Genomic DNA, 13,063 nt, shown 5'->3' on the forward strand with positions numbered 1-13,063 from the left:
TATACAATAGGTGCTTAATATTCATCAGAAGAGGGGGCATGGGAGATAGCTCACAAATTGGCACATAGACTTGTTTCTGCCTAATGGTGGTCATAATGGAAATTCGTAATCTATTTGATCAACCTCTGTTGCGCTGGAAAAGTAGGTCAGTCCACGGTCCCAGAGACAGGAAGCTCTGTAATGAGAATATTGTTCATATATACGCTCAGAGCCACTGGGCAGAATGCCCTGGTCTCCAGAAGATGCCTGTGGCCCCTGATATCCTGAGCAATGAATTGGGAACAGCCATGCTCTGGGGGTTGGCTTAGGTTTGTAAGCAGCCCTTTGCCCAGTCCACCTCACACTGATCTTTTCCCCCCAGGTGGTGTGAAGCCTGAGGGCCACGGAGATGACCATGAAATGGTCAACATGGAGTTCACCTGTGACCACTGTCAGGGTTTGATCATAGGCCGGAGGATGAATTGCAATGTGTGCGAGGACTTTGATCTTTGCTATGGATGCTATGCAGCAAAGAAATATTCCTATGGGTATGTCTCATATGGCCTCTAACCCTGTCACTGTTTCTTCATGTAGTCCTTTGCTAGTTTTTGTAATTAAAAAAACCTTTCATTATAAAAAATTTCAAACATACCCAAAAGTAAAGAAACTAGTACAGTGAATCCCCATAATACACATTACCCAGTTGGAACAATTAGGAAGATTTTGAAATGTGTACTTAACCTAATCCTCCCTTTTTTTTCTTTGTTAAAGTATTTTCAAGCAAATTACAGACCTTAAATAATTTCTTTTCTACATGCTTTATATCTATCTTTAAAAACTAGGGGCATTTTCTCATATTACCGAAATGTTACAATCACACCCTGAAAATTTCTGAATAAGGAATTCTTACCTTTTCCAGTTTTCATAGACAGGCTCTAGGGCTTGTGAAATCCTGAAATGATATGTACAGTGTTTGTGTTTGTTAATTTTTCTGGGTGAGGACCCCTACCTATCTTTCAATTTTCAATAACTGTAGCCTTTGAGGTAATGACTGTTCAGTTGTGACCATGCATGTGCTCTGCTGGGGCCCTGTTCTCCCTTTTGGAGGCTCACAAAGGTGTGTAAGGCCTTAAAAATGTCTTTGCAGCCATTTGCCTACCCACAGTATCACGGCCCACCCGATGGTGACTATCCGGATCAGCGACCGACAGAGGCTCATCCAGCCCTACATCCACAACTATGCCTGGCTGCTCTTCGCCGCCCTGGCTCTCTATAGTGCCCACCTGGCCAGTGCAGAGGAAGTGGATGGTGAAAAGCTAGATCCGCAGGCCCGCAGCAGCGCCATCACCCTGCGGAGCCAGTGCCTGCAGCTTGTCGGGGACTGCCTCATGAAGGCTCACCAGGGAAAAGGTAATCGTTCCACATGTACACAAGCCAGACCAACCCTCAGCCGCTTGGGAAGGAAAAGTCCCAGCCGAGGTGAAACGCTATGCTCAGTTTAGAGGCTCCAAGATCCTGTTCTCCACAAGAGATGCTCAGCCTAGCACGGAACTTTAATTCCCAAATGCATTTGAGAGAAATGTTGACATCAAAGTAGCATTTAGTTTCTCTAAAATATTTACATGAAGATGTAAAATAAATTAATAATTAAGAGTCTTGGTGTCTGTGGATAATGTACTTAGTATTTGAATCTATCAGACTTAACTTTGCCAAAGGAATTCAGCCTTTTTTTTTTAACCTGGAGTACAAATCTACTTCCACACAACTGTATTTTAAACTATATTCTAGATGAGAGCTATTTATAACTAAAATAGTTTGACTAATAGAATATCTAAATGATTTTGTCTTTAGTGAGGGGTGCTAAGGGAAAAATAACATGAATGTTTAACTTCTGAGAGTGGTGGCGGGAAAATGGAGACAAATATATTTGAACAATAAAAAAATTACGAAATAAATAAATTCCTTTCAGAATAATGGACTCCCCATGCTAGTAAACATTGAGGAAATCAGACCTGTAATAGGTAGCAGATGGGCAGTATCAGTGTTTCAGAGCTATTTTGGTATCTATTTGCCAGTGGGAATTTAGAAATCTGGTTGTGTGGGGCTACTATAAAATGTTAATGTTTATGATTTTCTAAATAGACAGTCCTATTGTATCTTTTACCTTCTGTTCTTAATAAAGTGTAAGTGTCCTTTGTTATCCAAACTTTTGGTGTCTGAAATCAGGAGCCGAATAGATTTGATAGCCAGGGAGATTTTGTATTGAGTACTCTTTGGCTTGATTTGTAGAGAATCCAGTCATTTTTTCCATAAAGTAGCAAAGTGATATATGACATTTGCAGGAAATCACCCTTTTTATAAAACTTTTAACCTTCTTTCGTTTGTTTCCCATGCAGGTCTTAAAGCTCTAGCTCTTCTTGGTGTATTGCCAGATGCTAACTCTACTCCAGAAAACCAGGCCCCACCAATCACTCTGCCCACCCGGATGTCAGAGGAGCAGCTAGAGAAGAAAGCTCCCCAGGGTGCTGAGGAGCTGTCAGATGTGGGTGCTTTTGTGCACTGCAATGTAAGTGATAATTCTTTACTACTCAGACAGAGCCATTCACATGGGGGAGCAGAGCAGAGAGGTTAAGGGCACAGACTTGACCCAGGTAGCCTGAGTTCAGCTCTCTGCTCTGTCAGACCTTGGGCACATTACCACAGTGTCTTTGCTTCATTTTTCTTATCTGTAAAACAGGGTGATAATACTATTCCATAGGGTTGTTGTGAGGACTTATATTACATTACACACGTTGAATTAATGTATGCAAAATGCTTAAAACAGTGTTCAAGTAGTTCCATTATCAGTGCTAACTATTCCTGTTACTTGCCTCCTGGTGATTTTTTATAAGGATTGAACAAGATTATGTACTAGAGAAATTAGTTCCTGGCCCATGGTGAACACTACATTTATGAACCTATTTTTTTTAGTGATAGTTTATTATTTATGCTATTACAGTTGTCCCAATTTTTTCCCTTTTGACCCCCTCCACCCAGCAACCCCTCCAACTCCCTCAGACAGTCCCACACCATTGTGCATGTCCATGGGTTATGCATATATGTCCTTTGGCTACTCTATTCCCTATGCTGTACTTTTCACCCCCATGCCTATTCCATAACTACTAATTTGTACTTCTTAATCCCTTCACCTGTTTTATCCACGTCCCCTGAACCCCCTCCCATCTGGCAAGCATAAAACTGTTATCTGTATATATGCTTCTCTTTCTGTTCTGCTTGTATTTTTAAATTTTTTTTTATTGTTGTTGTTCAAGTACATTTGTCTCTATTTTCCCCCCTATTTGTTTATTTTGTTTTTGTAGATTCAATTGTTGATAGATGTGTATTGTCATTTTATTGTTCAAAATTCTGATCTTGTTTTTCTTCTTAAAGAAGACCCTTTCACATTCGCATAATACTGGTTTGGTGGTGATGAACTCTTTTAGCTTTTTCTTGCCTGGGAAGCTGTTTTTCTGTCCTTTGATTCTAAGTAATAGCTTTTCTGGGTCGACTAACCTTGGTTGAAGGTCCTTGCTTTTAATCACTCTGAATATTTCTTGCCAATCCCTTCTAGCCTGCGACGTTTCTTTTGTGAAATCAGCTATCAGTCTTATGGGAGCACCCTTGTAGGTAACTAACTGCTTTTCTCTTGCTACTTTTAAGAGTCTCTCTTTGTATTTAACCTTTGGCATTTTAATTATGATGTGTCTTGCTGTGGGCAAGTTGAACCGAATGCTCTGCTCATTCGGTTCAACTTGTTTGGGACTCACTGAGCTTCCTGGACTTGTATGTCTATGTATTTTGCCAAGTTAGGGAAGTTTTTTTGTCGCCATTTTTTCAAATAGGTTTCCAATTTCTTGCTCTCTCTCTTTTCCTTCTGGCACCCCATGGATACAAATGTTAGTGTGCTTGAAATGGTCCCAGACGCTCCTTACGCTATCTTCATTTTTTTGGATTCTTTTTTCTTTTTGCTGTTCTGATTGGTTGGTGTTTCTTAAGTATATTTTATTGATTATACTATTACAGTTGTCCCATTTTTTTCTCCTCTTTATCCCCCTCTGTCCTGCAACCCCCTCCCTCCAGCATTCCCCCCAACCCCTCAGTTCACACCCACGGGTCATACATATAAAGTTCTTTTGCTTCTCCATTTGCTATACTATTCTTAACATCCCCCTGTCTATTTTGTACCTACCAATTATGCCTCTTATTCCCTGTACCTTTGCCCCCATTCTCCCCCACTCCCACTCCCCATTGATAACCCTCCATATGATCTCCGTTTCTATGATTCTTTTCCTGTTGTAGTTGTTTGCTTAGTTTGTTTTTGTTTTTGTTTTAAGTCAAGTTGTTGATAGCTGTGAGTTTGTTGCCTTTTACTGGTCAGAATTTTGATCTTCTTTTTCTTAGATAAGTCCCTCTAACATTTCATATAATGTGGACTTGGTGATGATGAACTCCTTTAACTTCACCTTATCTGGGAAGCACTTTATCTGCCCTTCCATTCTAAATGATAGTTTTGCTGGATAGAGTAATCTTGGATGTAGGTCCTTGCTTTTCATGACTTTGAATACTTCTTTCCAGCCCCTTCTTGCCTGTAAGATTTTGTTTTGAGAAATCGCTGATAGTCTTATAGGAACTCCTTTGTACATAACTTCTTTTTCTCTTGCAGCTTTTAAGATTCTCTCCTTATCTTTAATCTTGGGTAATTTTAATTATGATGTGTCTTGGTGTGTTCCTCTTTGGGTCCAACTTCTTTGGGACTCTGTGAACTTCCTGGACATGTATGTCTATTTCCTTCACCAGACTGAAGAAGTTTTCCTTTATTATTTTTTCAAGTAAGTTTTTAATGTCTTGCTCTCCCTTTTCTCCTTCTGGCACCCTCATGATTCGGGTGTTGGAACGTTTAAAGTTGTTCTGGAAGTTCCTAAACCTCTCCTCTTTTTTTTGAATTCTTGTTTCTTAATTCTGTTCTGATTGAATGTTTTTATTCCTTTTGTTCTAAATTGTTGATCTGAGTCCCAATTTTCTTCCCTTTGCTGTTGGTTCCCTGTATATTTTTCTTTATCTCACTTTGTATAGCCTTCACTTCCTCCTTTATTTTGCATCCAAATTCAGTCATTTCTGTGAGCATCCTGATTATGTGTTTTGAACTCTGCATCTGATAGGCTGACTGTCTCTTGCTTAGTTCTTTCTCTGGAATTTTGATCTATTCTTTCATTTGGGCCATATTTCTTTGTCTTGGTGCACCTGTTACATTGTAAGTGAGGGGTGGAGCCTTAGGCATTCACCAGGCCAGGGCAGGGCAACCCACTTTGCTGTGCTGTGGCACCGTATGTGGGGAGGGGGTCAGAGAGAGAACAGTGCCTCTTGCTTGGCTCTCACCCCACTTTCAGTCACTTCCTCTCCTTCCCACAAGTGAATTGCACCCTTATGGTGCTGATTACCAGGTGAGTGGGCTTGTGTACATTCTAGGACCCCTTGGGCCCCTCCAGCAGACTCTCCTGTGAGACTGTCAGTTTCTCCTGCCACCACATCCCCCAGGTTTTTACAGCCAGAGGTTTTGAAACTTTCTTTTCCTGGCTCTGGAACCCTGGGTTGTGTGGTCTGTCTCACTCCCAGTTGTTCTTCCTGGTTTATCCACACACAAATGTGGGACCACCCAGTCCACCAGCTGCTGCTTTGCCCACCCGGTCCACCAGCTGCCACCTTGCTGCATGTCCTTTCCACCCCTGCTGCCCGTCTCTGCTCCCCCTTCTAGTCTGGATGAATGTTTTTTAACTCCTTGGTTGACAGGCTTCCATACAGTTCAACTTTCTGGTAGTTCTCGGGGTTTTTTTGTTTTTAAATTGGGTGTTTCCCTTCTTTTGGTTGTGCAAGGAAGCAAAACGTATTTACCTATGCCTCCATCTTGGCCGGAAGCTGATTGGTTGTTTTTTCCTTCCTTCTTTTCCAAATTACTGATTTGATTCTCATCCACTCTACTGTTGATTCCCTGTAAATTGTTCTTTATTTCAATTAGTATATACTTCATTTCTGATTGGATCTTTTTTATGCTGTTGAGGTTTTCACTAAGTTCACTGAGTCCTTATAACCAGTTTTTTGAGCTCTGCATCTAGTAGATTGCTCATCTCCTTTTTGTTTAGTTCTTTTTCTGGAGTTTTGTTCTGTTCTTTCATTTGGGCCATGTTTCTTTGTATTCTAATTTTGGCGGCCCCCCCTCCGTGTTTGTTTCTATGTATTGGGTAGCGCTGCTACATCTCCTGGTATTGGTAAAGTGGTCTAATGTAGTAGGTGTCCTGTAGGGTCCTGTGGCCACTATCACCCAAGCTGGATATTCAAGGTACGCCCACTGTGTGTGCTGTCTACATCCTCCTGTGATAGTTGAGCCTTGATTGCTATTGGTACCTGCAAGGTCAGCCACTGCCTATGTTCTGTCCAGGGTCACATGGCGTAAACTACAAAGTGGTCTGCAGATGGCTCCTATTTCTGCTGGGCTTGGAGGTGCTGAGACAAGGCCAAGCTGTGAACCATGGCCAGCTTCTGCTAATGCCTGGCCTAGGGCAACTTAGCAAGAGATACAGGGCTCACAGAAGCCAGGTACTGCATATTTGAGAGAATTTAGGAAAATCTGAAGGATAGGCCAAGATAAGCCATTCATGTGGAAAAGACTCTGGAAACAGCTTGGCTGTGCCCAAAAGTTGGGTACAGCAGGGCTTCAGGGAATCACCAGGGCGGGACAAACAATGTGAGCCAAGTTGATGAAGTCTCAGACATGGTGCCCTTCTGCTGGCTCTGTGGTTCTGTAGGGGGAGGCCTGGCTGTCCCCTAACTCCTCCTCATATGTCTCTGATGCCTTTCAGTCTGCTGCCCCTGTGCTGGAGCTCAGAGTGAATGAGTCTGAGTAAGTCTTTGTGCAGGCCTTTTAAGAGGAACTGCCTTGGACTCTAGAAGTTTCTGTTTTCCATAGCCTCAGCCCAGCTGGTTTTTATAGCCAAAAGTTATGGAGACTTACCTTCCTGTCACTGGAACCCTGGGCTGGGGGGCTGATGTGGGGCTGGGACCCCTTGCTCCTGAGAGATTCCTCGTGATTTTTATCTGTCTCATGTGGGTGTGGGACCAGCCCGTTCTGCCTCTTCTTCTTCCTACCAGTCTCGATGTGGTTTTTTCTTTAATTCTGCAGTTGTAGGACTTTCATTCAGCTCAATTTCTGACAGTACTGAATGATGGCACTTGTATAGTTTAGTTGTAATTTTGTTATCTGAAGCTACTTTAACAACTAATTCACACTAAGCACTTACTATTTACCAAGTAGACACAGTAGTTCCATATATTAATATTAGTGGAAGAGAGGCCTTTTGGATCCAGGCATCACCTGTGATAGTGACATTAAAGATTGTTTTGTGAGAGAGGACAGTATATAGCCTGTGGTGCTACCTCCAAAGCTGACGTTGATGCTGTCAGTGCCCCTGCTTTTGCCCCAGGAGCTGCTCGTATTTCATTCCTCTGTCTCTGCCATGTTAACTAGTTCAGGATCCCCCACTTGGTGGTTATAGCTCCCTGGAACCCATTGTCATTTAGAGGAAGACAAATGCAAAGAGGGCTGGCAAAACCTTGAAAATTCTATTAACGTCATTCAGCCCCAGAGCCAGCATGAGACAGGTAACATCATCTTCAGGCCTGTCTCTTAGGTGTCAACATTTTTGACCATAAAACTCCTTCTCCAGGCAGCATTTCAGCTACCTACAAATTATGGCGGGGCAGGGAGTACAGTATCAGCAGAGATTGGACGAATCAGCAGTTTTCACCTTTGAGCCTAGGAATAATTGTATCTTCTTGTAAGCTCCCAGCATCATACATGCTACCTGTGAGCACTGTGCTCCCCATTTATGTGCTTATTCATTATTTCTATCAGAGTGGATTTGGTGAATTCTTTTTACTCAATGGATTAAAATCTATTATTTTTCATTATTTATTCTGATGTTCAAATTTTCCCATATGTGGCCAATGGAATCTCCCTCCAGCTGGTTTTTGTGTCCTTTTGATGTCTCCATTATTGAGCACTTCCTTAATTTTTGATACAAAAAGATGTTACAGGCTTCTCTTAACCTTTCCCTGCCTAGAGACTGGAATCAGCCTTTTTCTAAGGAGTTCCCAGGGCATTGTTTTCTTCCTGAGGTATGCCCACCCTTTGGAACCCCTTCCCATCAGCATCTGGGTCCATCCAGGGTATCCAGCCCTGACTCATGTGACTCAGTTGGTTGGGCATCATTCTGCAAAGCAAAAGGTCACTGGTTCAGCCTAGGTTACAGGTTTGGTCCCCAGTTGGGGCATATATGAAAGGCAACCCATCAATGTTTCTCTCCTTCTTTCTGCCCCGCTTCCCATCTCTCTAATAAATAAATAAATAAATGAATGAATGAATGAATGAATAAATGAATAAATAAATAAAATCTTAAAAAATTAGGAAAGCTACAGTTTCCAGTACTTTCCCCACAATAGACCCTGAATATCCCCACTACGGTGGCCCTGAGGACTGCATTCCATTAGGGCCCTGAGTACAAATCACTGGTTTTGAAACTCCCACGTGTTTCTAGCCAATTCCAGGCCCTGTTCAGGGTATCTTCCCTCTTTTCTTTCCGCCCTCCCACTCTCCCTCCCGTGACTAGAAATATTTTTTGTTTTAAACAACCAAGAAACCAACCAATACCAGACACATCGCTCAGGGGATTTTTATCTATGAGGGCCTGAGGCCAGTAATGAGACTCTCTTGGGTGTCACTTATATGCAATTGCAGTAGCCCTGGGGAGTCCTGTGACAACAGGGAAGAAGTTCAAGAGTAAAATGATTAGCCAGTATATTGTTTTCACAAAGGGTCTCATGGTACAGAGGGTATGATGTTGGCGGTCTTTTCAAGTCCAGCGCCTTAACCACGCGGCCATCCCTGCTACAGAGGTCTTTTCAGAGGGGACATTTTTAACAAGGCAGGTGGCACTCCTAGTCTTGGTCCCCTCTTAGGACAATCATATAACCACTTTTTTCTTAGGAAAGGATTGAGAGTAAGGTTGATTGATGTTTAGGGATACAGAATCCAGAGAGGAGATGATAAGCAGCCGCCACTGGGAGATGTCAGGGATCTTCTTGTGAGGCTCTGGTCCTATACAAAACTACAGCTTTGGACTCAGGGCATCCTGGCCTTCCCAGGCTTACTGGAGCTGGGGCGTGTTCACCACGCACAGAAGACCACCTGGGTAACCGGCTTTCCAGCAGGGAAAAGCAACCCTAGGGCCCAGACAGTACAGGTGGTTTTGGGGTGAGGCTGAGTGACTCCTGAAGAAATTTAGGCTGAGGTCTGTGTCCCTGCCAATCGAAGCAGCTCACCGCCAGACTCCTCAGCCAGAATACCCTTGCACCTCCTGTGAGGGCCCCTTTAATAAAGCCTCTTTGCCAAAATGGAATTCTCAAAAGTGTAAGTCTGTTTAGTGTGCTAGAAGGAAATTCACACCTTTGTTTTTTTTCTTTTTCCCAAGAGAAGAACTTATTTTACTTGGCTTCTGAAAGCTGAATAGACCGTCTTAGAGATTTTTCTAGAGCCCCTGATAATGTGACTGCAGGTTCTGACTGAGGGACATGTGGAAGATGTTTTTTGGGATGTCATGTGGTGATTAATGTCTTATAGGTTTATTAGTAGAAATGAAAGACATTTTCTAATGCAAGTCAGAAGTATTTTAGTCTGTGAAGACTGATTGGTTAATGATTTTAAGAGTCATATTAATAGTAATGAGTAAACTTTTGTAATAAGAAACAGTTCTTGTTCTGGCTGGTGTGGCTCAGTGGGTTGAGTGCTGGCTTGTGAACCAAAGGGTCACTGGTTCAGGGCACATGCCTGGGTTGTGGGCCAGGTCCCTGGTGGGGGCCATGCAAGAGACAACTAATTGAAAGTTCTCTCCTTCTCTTTCTTGCTCCCTTCCCTTCTTCCTAGAAATGAATAAATAAAATCTTTTAAAAATAAAAATAAATGAATGAATGAATGAATGAATGAATGAAACAGTTCTTTTACACTTACCGTTTTGTTTTTAGGGAAAGAGTGATGTTCATAAGGAAGTCATACCTTTGGATAGTAAGCAGAGAAATAAAGCAGATGAAAGTGTGTCATCAATGAAGGATCCTTCATGTCAGATTCAAATTTTAGAATCACCTGCACATGCTAGCACACCTACAGGACTTTCAGGTAAAGCCTCCCTGATCATTCCCTTGACCTCCTTCATATTAAAATGCACACATATTCATCCAAACTATTGGTTGCATAATTTTAAATTGGCTGGCAAACCAAGGGTGCATGGATTCTTAGTTCTGTATCAGATGGTACTGATAATGCTTTGGAAGTCATCTTTTCACTTTAACTGCTTTCCTCCCTAATTTACTGAGTGCTTTCTATGTGCCATGAGCTTTGTTAGACCTTGGAGATGAAACAGGGACCAAGTCTGACAGGCAGACACATAGCTCCTATCCTCGTGAAGCTTAGTTCGGGAGGGTTTAAGGCAAAGGTGCAGGTAACTGATTTGAGGTGGAATGAGATTCTGTTCAGAAGAGAGGTGTGACTGGTGTTAACAGTGACTGGTATCTAACTAGAACAGGTTGTATTCACATCGTCTTTAAAGGAAGGGCTGCAGGGGACCCTGAAAGTGCTCAGATCTGCTGTGGGGAAGGGCATTCAGGGCAAAAAGAACAACATGAGCAAAGGCCCCAGAGTAAAAAATCCCCCAACAAATACAGGGGAGAAGCTCCTTAGAAGGTGTGTAGGGCTGGAGTGGAGCACTAGAAGGTGAAAGTGGAGAGGTGCTCTGCTGTGGAAGGCCTCAGGTGCCTGCCTGGGGTTAGCAGCGGCCAGGTCAGAGTTGTCTTGTAGGCAGGTTGGTGAGCTGGGAGATGGGGGTGCTGTGGGCTGAGGGCCTCACTCAGCCTCCTCCTCAGGACAGCCTGGGGAGGCCCGATCTTCCCCGAGTGCCGCTCTGTGACAGAGGCACAAAAGTCCACTCTGGCCTGATTCCACTGAGGATCAGCATCCTGGTTCAGATACAACTGTATTCATTCATCGAGTATTGATTGCATACCTGTCATGCTCCAAAAATGTTCCTAGGTGCTTGCGATACATCACTAAAAAAAAGAAGACGGAAAGATGGGCAATACACTATAAATAGCAATGGCAGGGTGTGTTAAAAGGAGTTCCAGAGGGGATGGGAGAGAGATGGGTGTGCAGGCCCTACTTTAATATGGTGATTAGGTTAGGCCTCCTTCAGCAGGATGTGTTCAGCAACAGGCTTTTAAAGTCTCTACTTGGCTCTGTAGCAGCACAGGGACAGTGCAGTGGTTTACTTGCCTCTGTACATATGTAGAAGCTGGCAAAATCTGAAAGTTTGGTATTTTACAACTCAGATGCTGAAAATTCAGGAGCATCATCTCAGAAGCCCATCAAGGAAAAGGCAGTTTCTCCAAGCCCTGAGCAAGTGTTTGCTGAATGTTCCCAGAAGAGGATTTTGGGATTATTAGCAGCCATGTTACCTCCTTTGAAGTCGGTAAGAGACAAATGACATTTTCTTTTTAAAAGAGGGGTGGTGTGATGCAGAGAAAAAACATTTTCATAAATCATATACTGAAACCAGCTGTTAATAGCAGTCATCTGTGTATCCCTGAGGGTAGAGTTAGAAATTAGAAATTAGAATTTTTTTACAATTGATTTTATACCAGCCAGTTATGAAAGACATTGCATAATTCCTTTGGCACTAGGACAGTTGTAAATTGTACATGAAGGGTATGCAATCTTTAATTGGTGATTTTACGTGGATTTTGTATTAAACAGTGTTTTTCTTCCTCTCAGCAGGATCCCACAGTTCCCCTGATAGACCTGGAGCACGTCCTCCCACTCATGTTTCAGGTTGTCATCTCAAACGCAGGCCACCTGAATGAAACCTACCACCTCACCCTGGGTCTTCTTGGCCAGTTAATCATCCGCCTCTTACCATCAGAGGTAGATGCCGCAGTCATCAAGGTCCTCTCAGCCAAACACAACCTATTTGCTTCAGGGGACAATTCTGCTGTGCCAGATGGCTGGAAGACCACCCACCTGCTGTTTAGCCTGGGAGCTGTGTGTTTGGACAGGTAGCTACCCCAACTCTGCTCCGCCTTGGTGTTCTTTTCTTTAAGTCAGTGGTCTGGTGATTAATTTCAGCGTGCTTCAGTTCTGTTGTCTGAGAATCTTATGTGAGAATAGAATTAGTTTTATTAACAATGCTGTCAACAGACATTAAACTGAGCTTCAAACCCACTTCAAACAGCTGTCTAGTCTAGGCACTGTTGTTTCAGCTCGCTGGTTTGTTTTTTCTTGAGAGCAGTAAGTATAGGCTTTGGAGTTGAAGAAAATAGATTTGTTTTCATTATAAAAACAACAGTCACAGTACCAAATTTGTAAAACAGAAATGAAAAATTAAAATCACCCTGGCCTATCCCATATTTATGCATCTGATGCTTTTTTAATATATTTCCTTCCAACAACAAAAAATGAAATAAAAATAACAACAGAACAAAAAATATATTTTTTAACAAGCTTCTTTTCAATCGCAAATGTAGTCTCACACACATGTGTAACTTTTTCTAGAGCTTTTTAAAAATGTAGCTGTAGACTGAATATATAAGGTCTTGATTTTTTTTCTATTTGCCATTATTTGAAAAGCATCATTCTGGTAGTTTTTAAACTAATTAATGAATGGCTCTTTGGTGTGCTTCTGAATCTGTCTTGGAGTGTCATGAGCTTTGCTGAGTTGCCTTTGGAGCCTGCACACCACCACCTAATGGAGCTCTTGCCTTCCAGCCGGGTAGGTTTGGACTGGGCATGCTCCATGGCAGAGATCCTGAGGTCACTCAACAGTGCCCCGTTGTGGCGTGATGTCATTGCCGCCTTCACAGACCACTGCATCAAACAGTTGCCTTTCCAGCTGAAACACACCAACATCTTTACCCTGCTCGTGCTGGTCGGCTTCCCCCAGGTACATCACCC

General features: G+C 42.7%; 1 protein-coding gene across 3 annotated transcripts in view; it reads left to right on the plus strand.

The window, feature by feature from the left end:
- Nucleotides 1–13,063, plus strand: part of ZZEF1 (zinc finger ZZ-type and EF-hand domain containing 1) — a 108,091-nt gene that overhangs the window by 65,868 nt on the left and 29,160 nt on the right. For 2 of the 3 annotated variants that reach the window (XR_008529345.1, XM_054575862.1), the window contains exons 35-41: nucleotides 362–527; nucleotides 1,127–1,389; nucleotides 2,376–2,545; nucleotides 10,090–10,240; nucleotides 11,446–11,585; nucleotides 11,888–12,168; nucleotides 12,878–13,052. Coding sequence is in view for 2 of the 3 variants with exons in the window: in XM_054575862.1 (XP_054431837.1) it covers nucleotides 362–527; nucleotides 1,127–1,389; nucleotides 2,376–2,545; nucleotides 10,090–10,240; nucleotides 11,446–11,585; nucleotides 11,888–12,168; nucleotides 12,878–13,052 (1,346 nt within the window). In the remaining variant the exon portion in view is untranslated. The remainder of the gene's footprint in view (nucleotides 1–361; nucleotides 528–1,126; nucleotides 1,390–2,375; nucleotides 2,546–10,089; nucleotides 10,241–11,445; nucleotides 11,586–11,887; nucleotides 12,169–12,877; nucleotides 13,053–13,063) is intronic. The other variant, XM_054575863.1, reaches the window with a different exon arrangement.

This window comes from Pteronotus mesoamericanus, unplaced genomic scaffold (genome assembly GCF_021234165.1).
Source record: "Pteronotus mesoamericanus isolate MK-2021 breed Mesoamerican mustached bat unplaced genomic scaffold, CSHL_Meso_final contig_317, whole genome shotgun sequence".
NCBI classification, from domain to species: domain Eukaryota; kingdom Metazoa; phylum Chordata; class Mammalia; order Chiroptera; family Mormoopidae; genus Pteronotus; species Pteronotus mesoamericanus.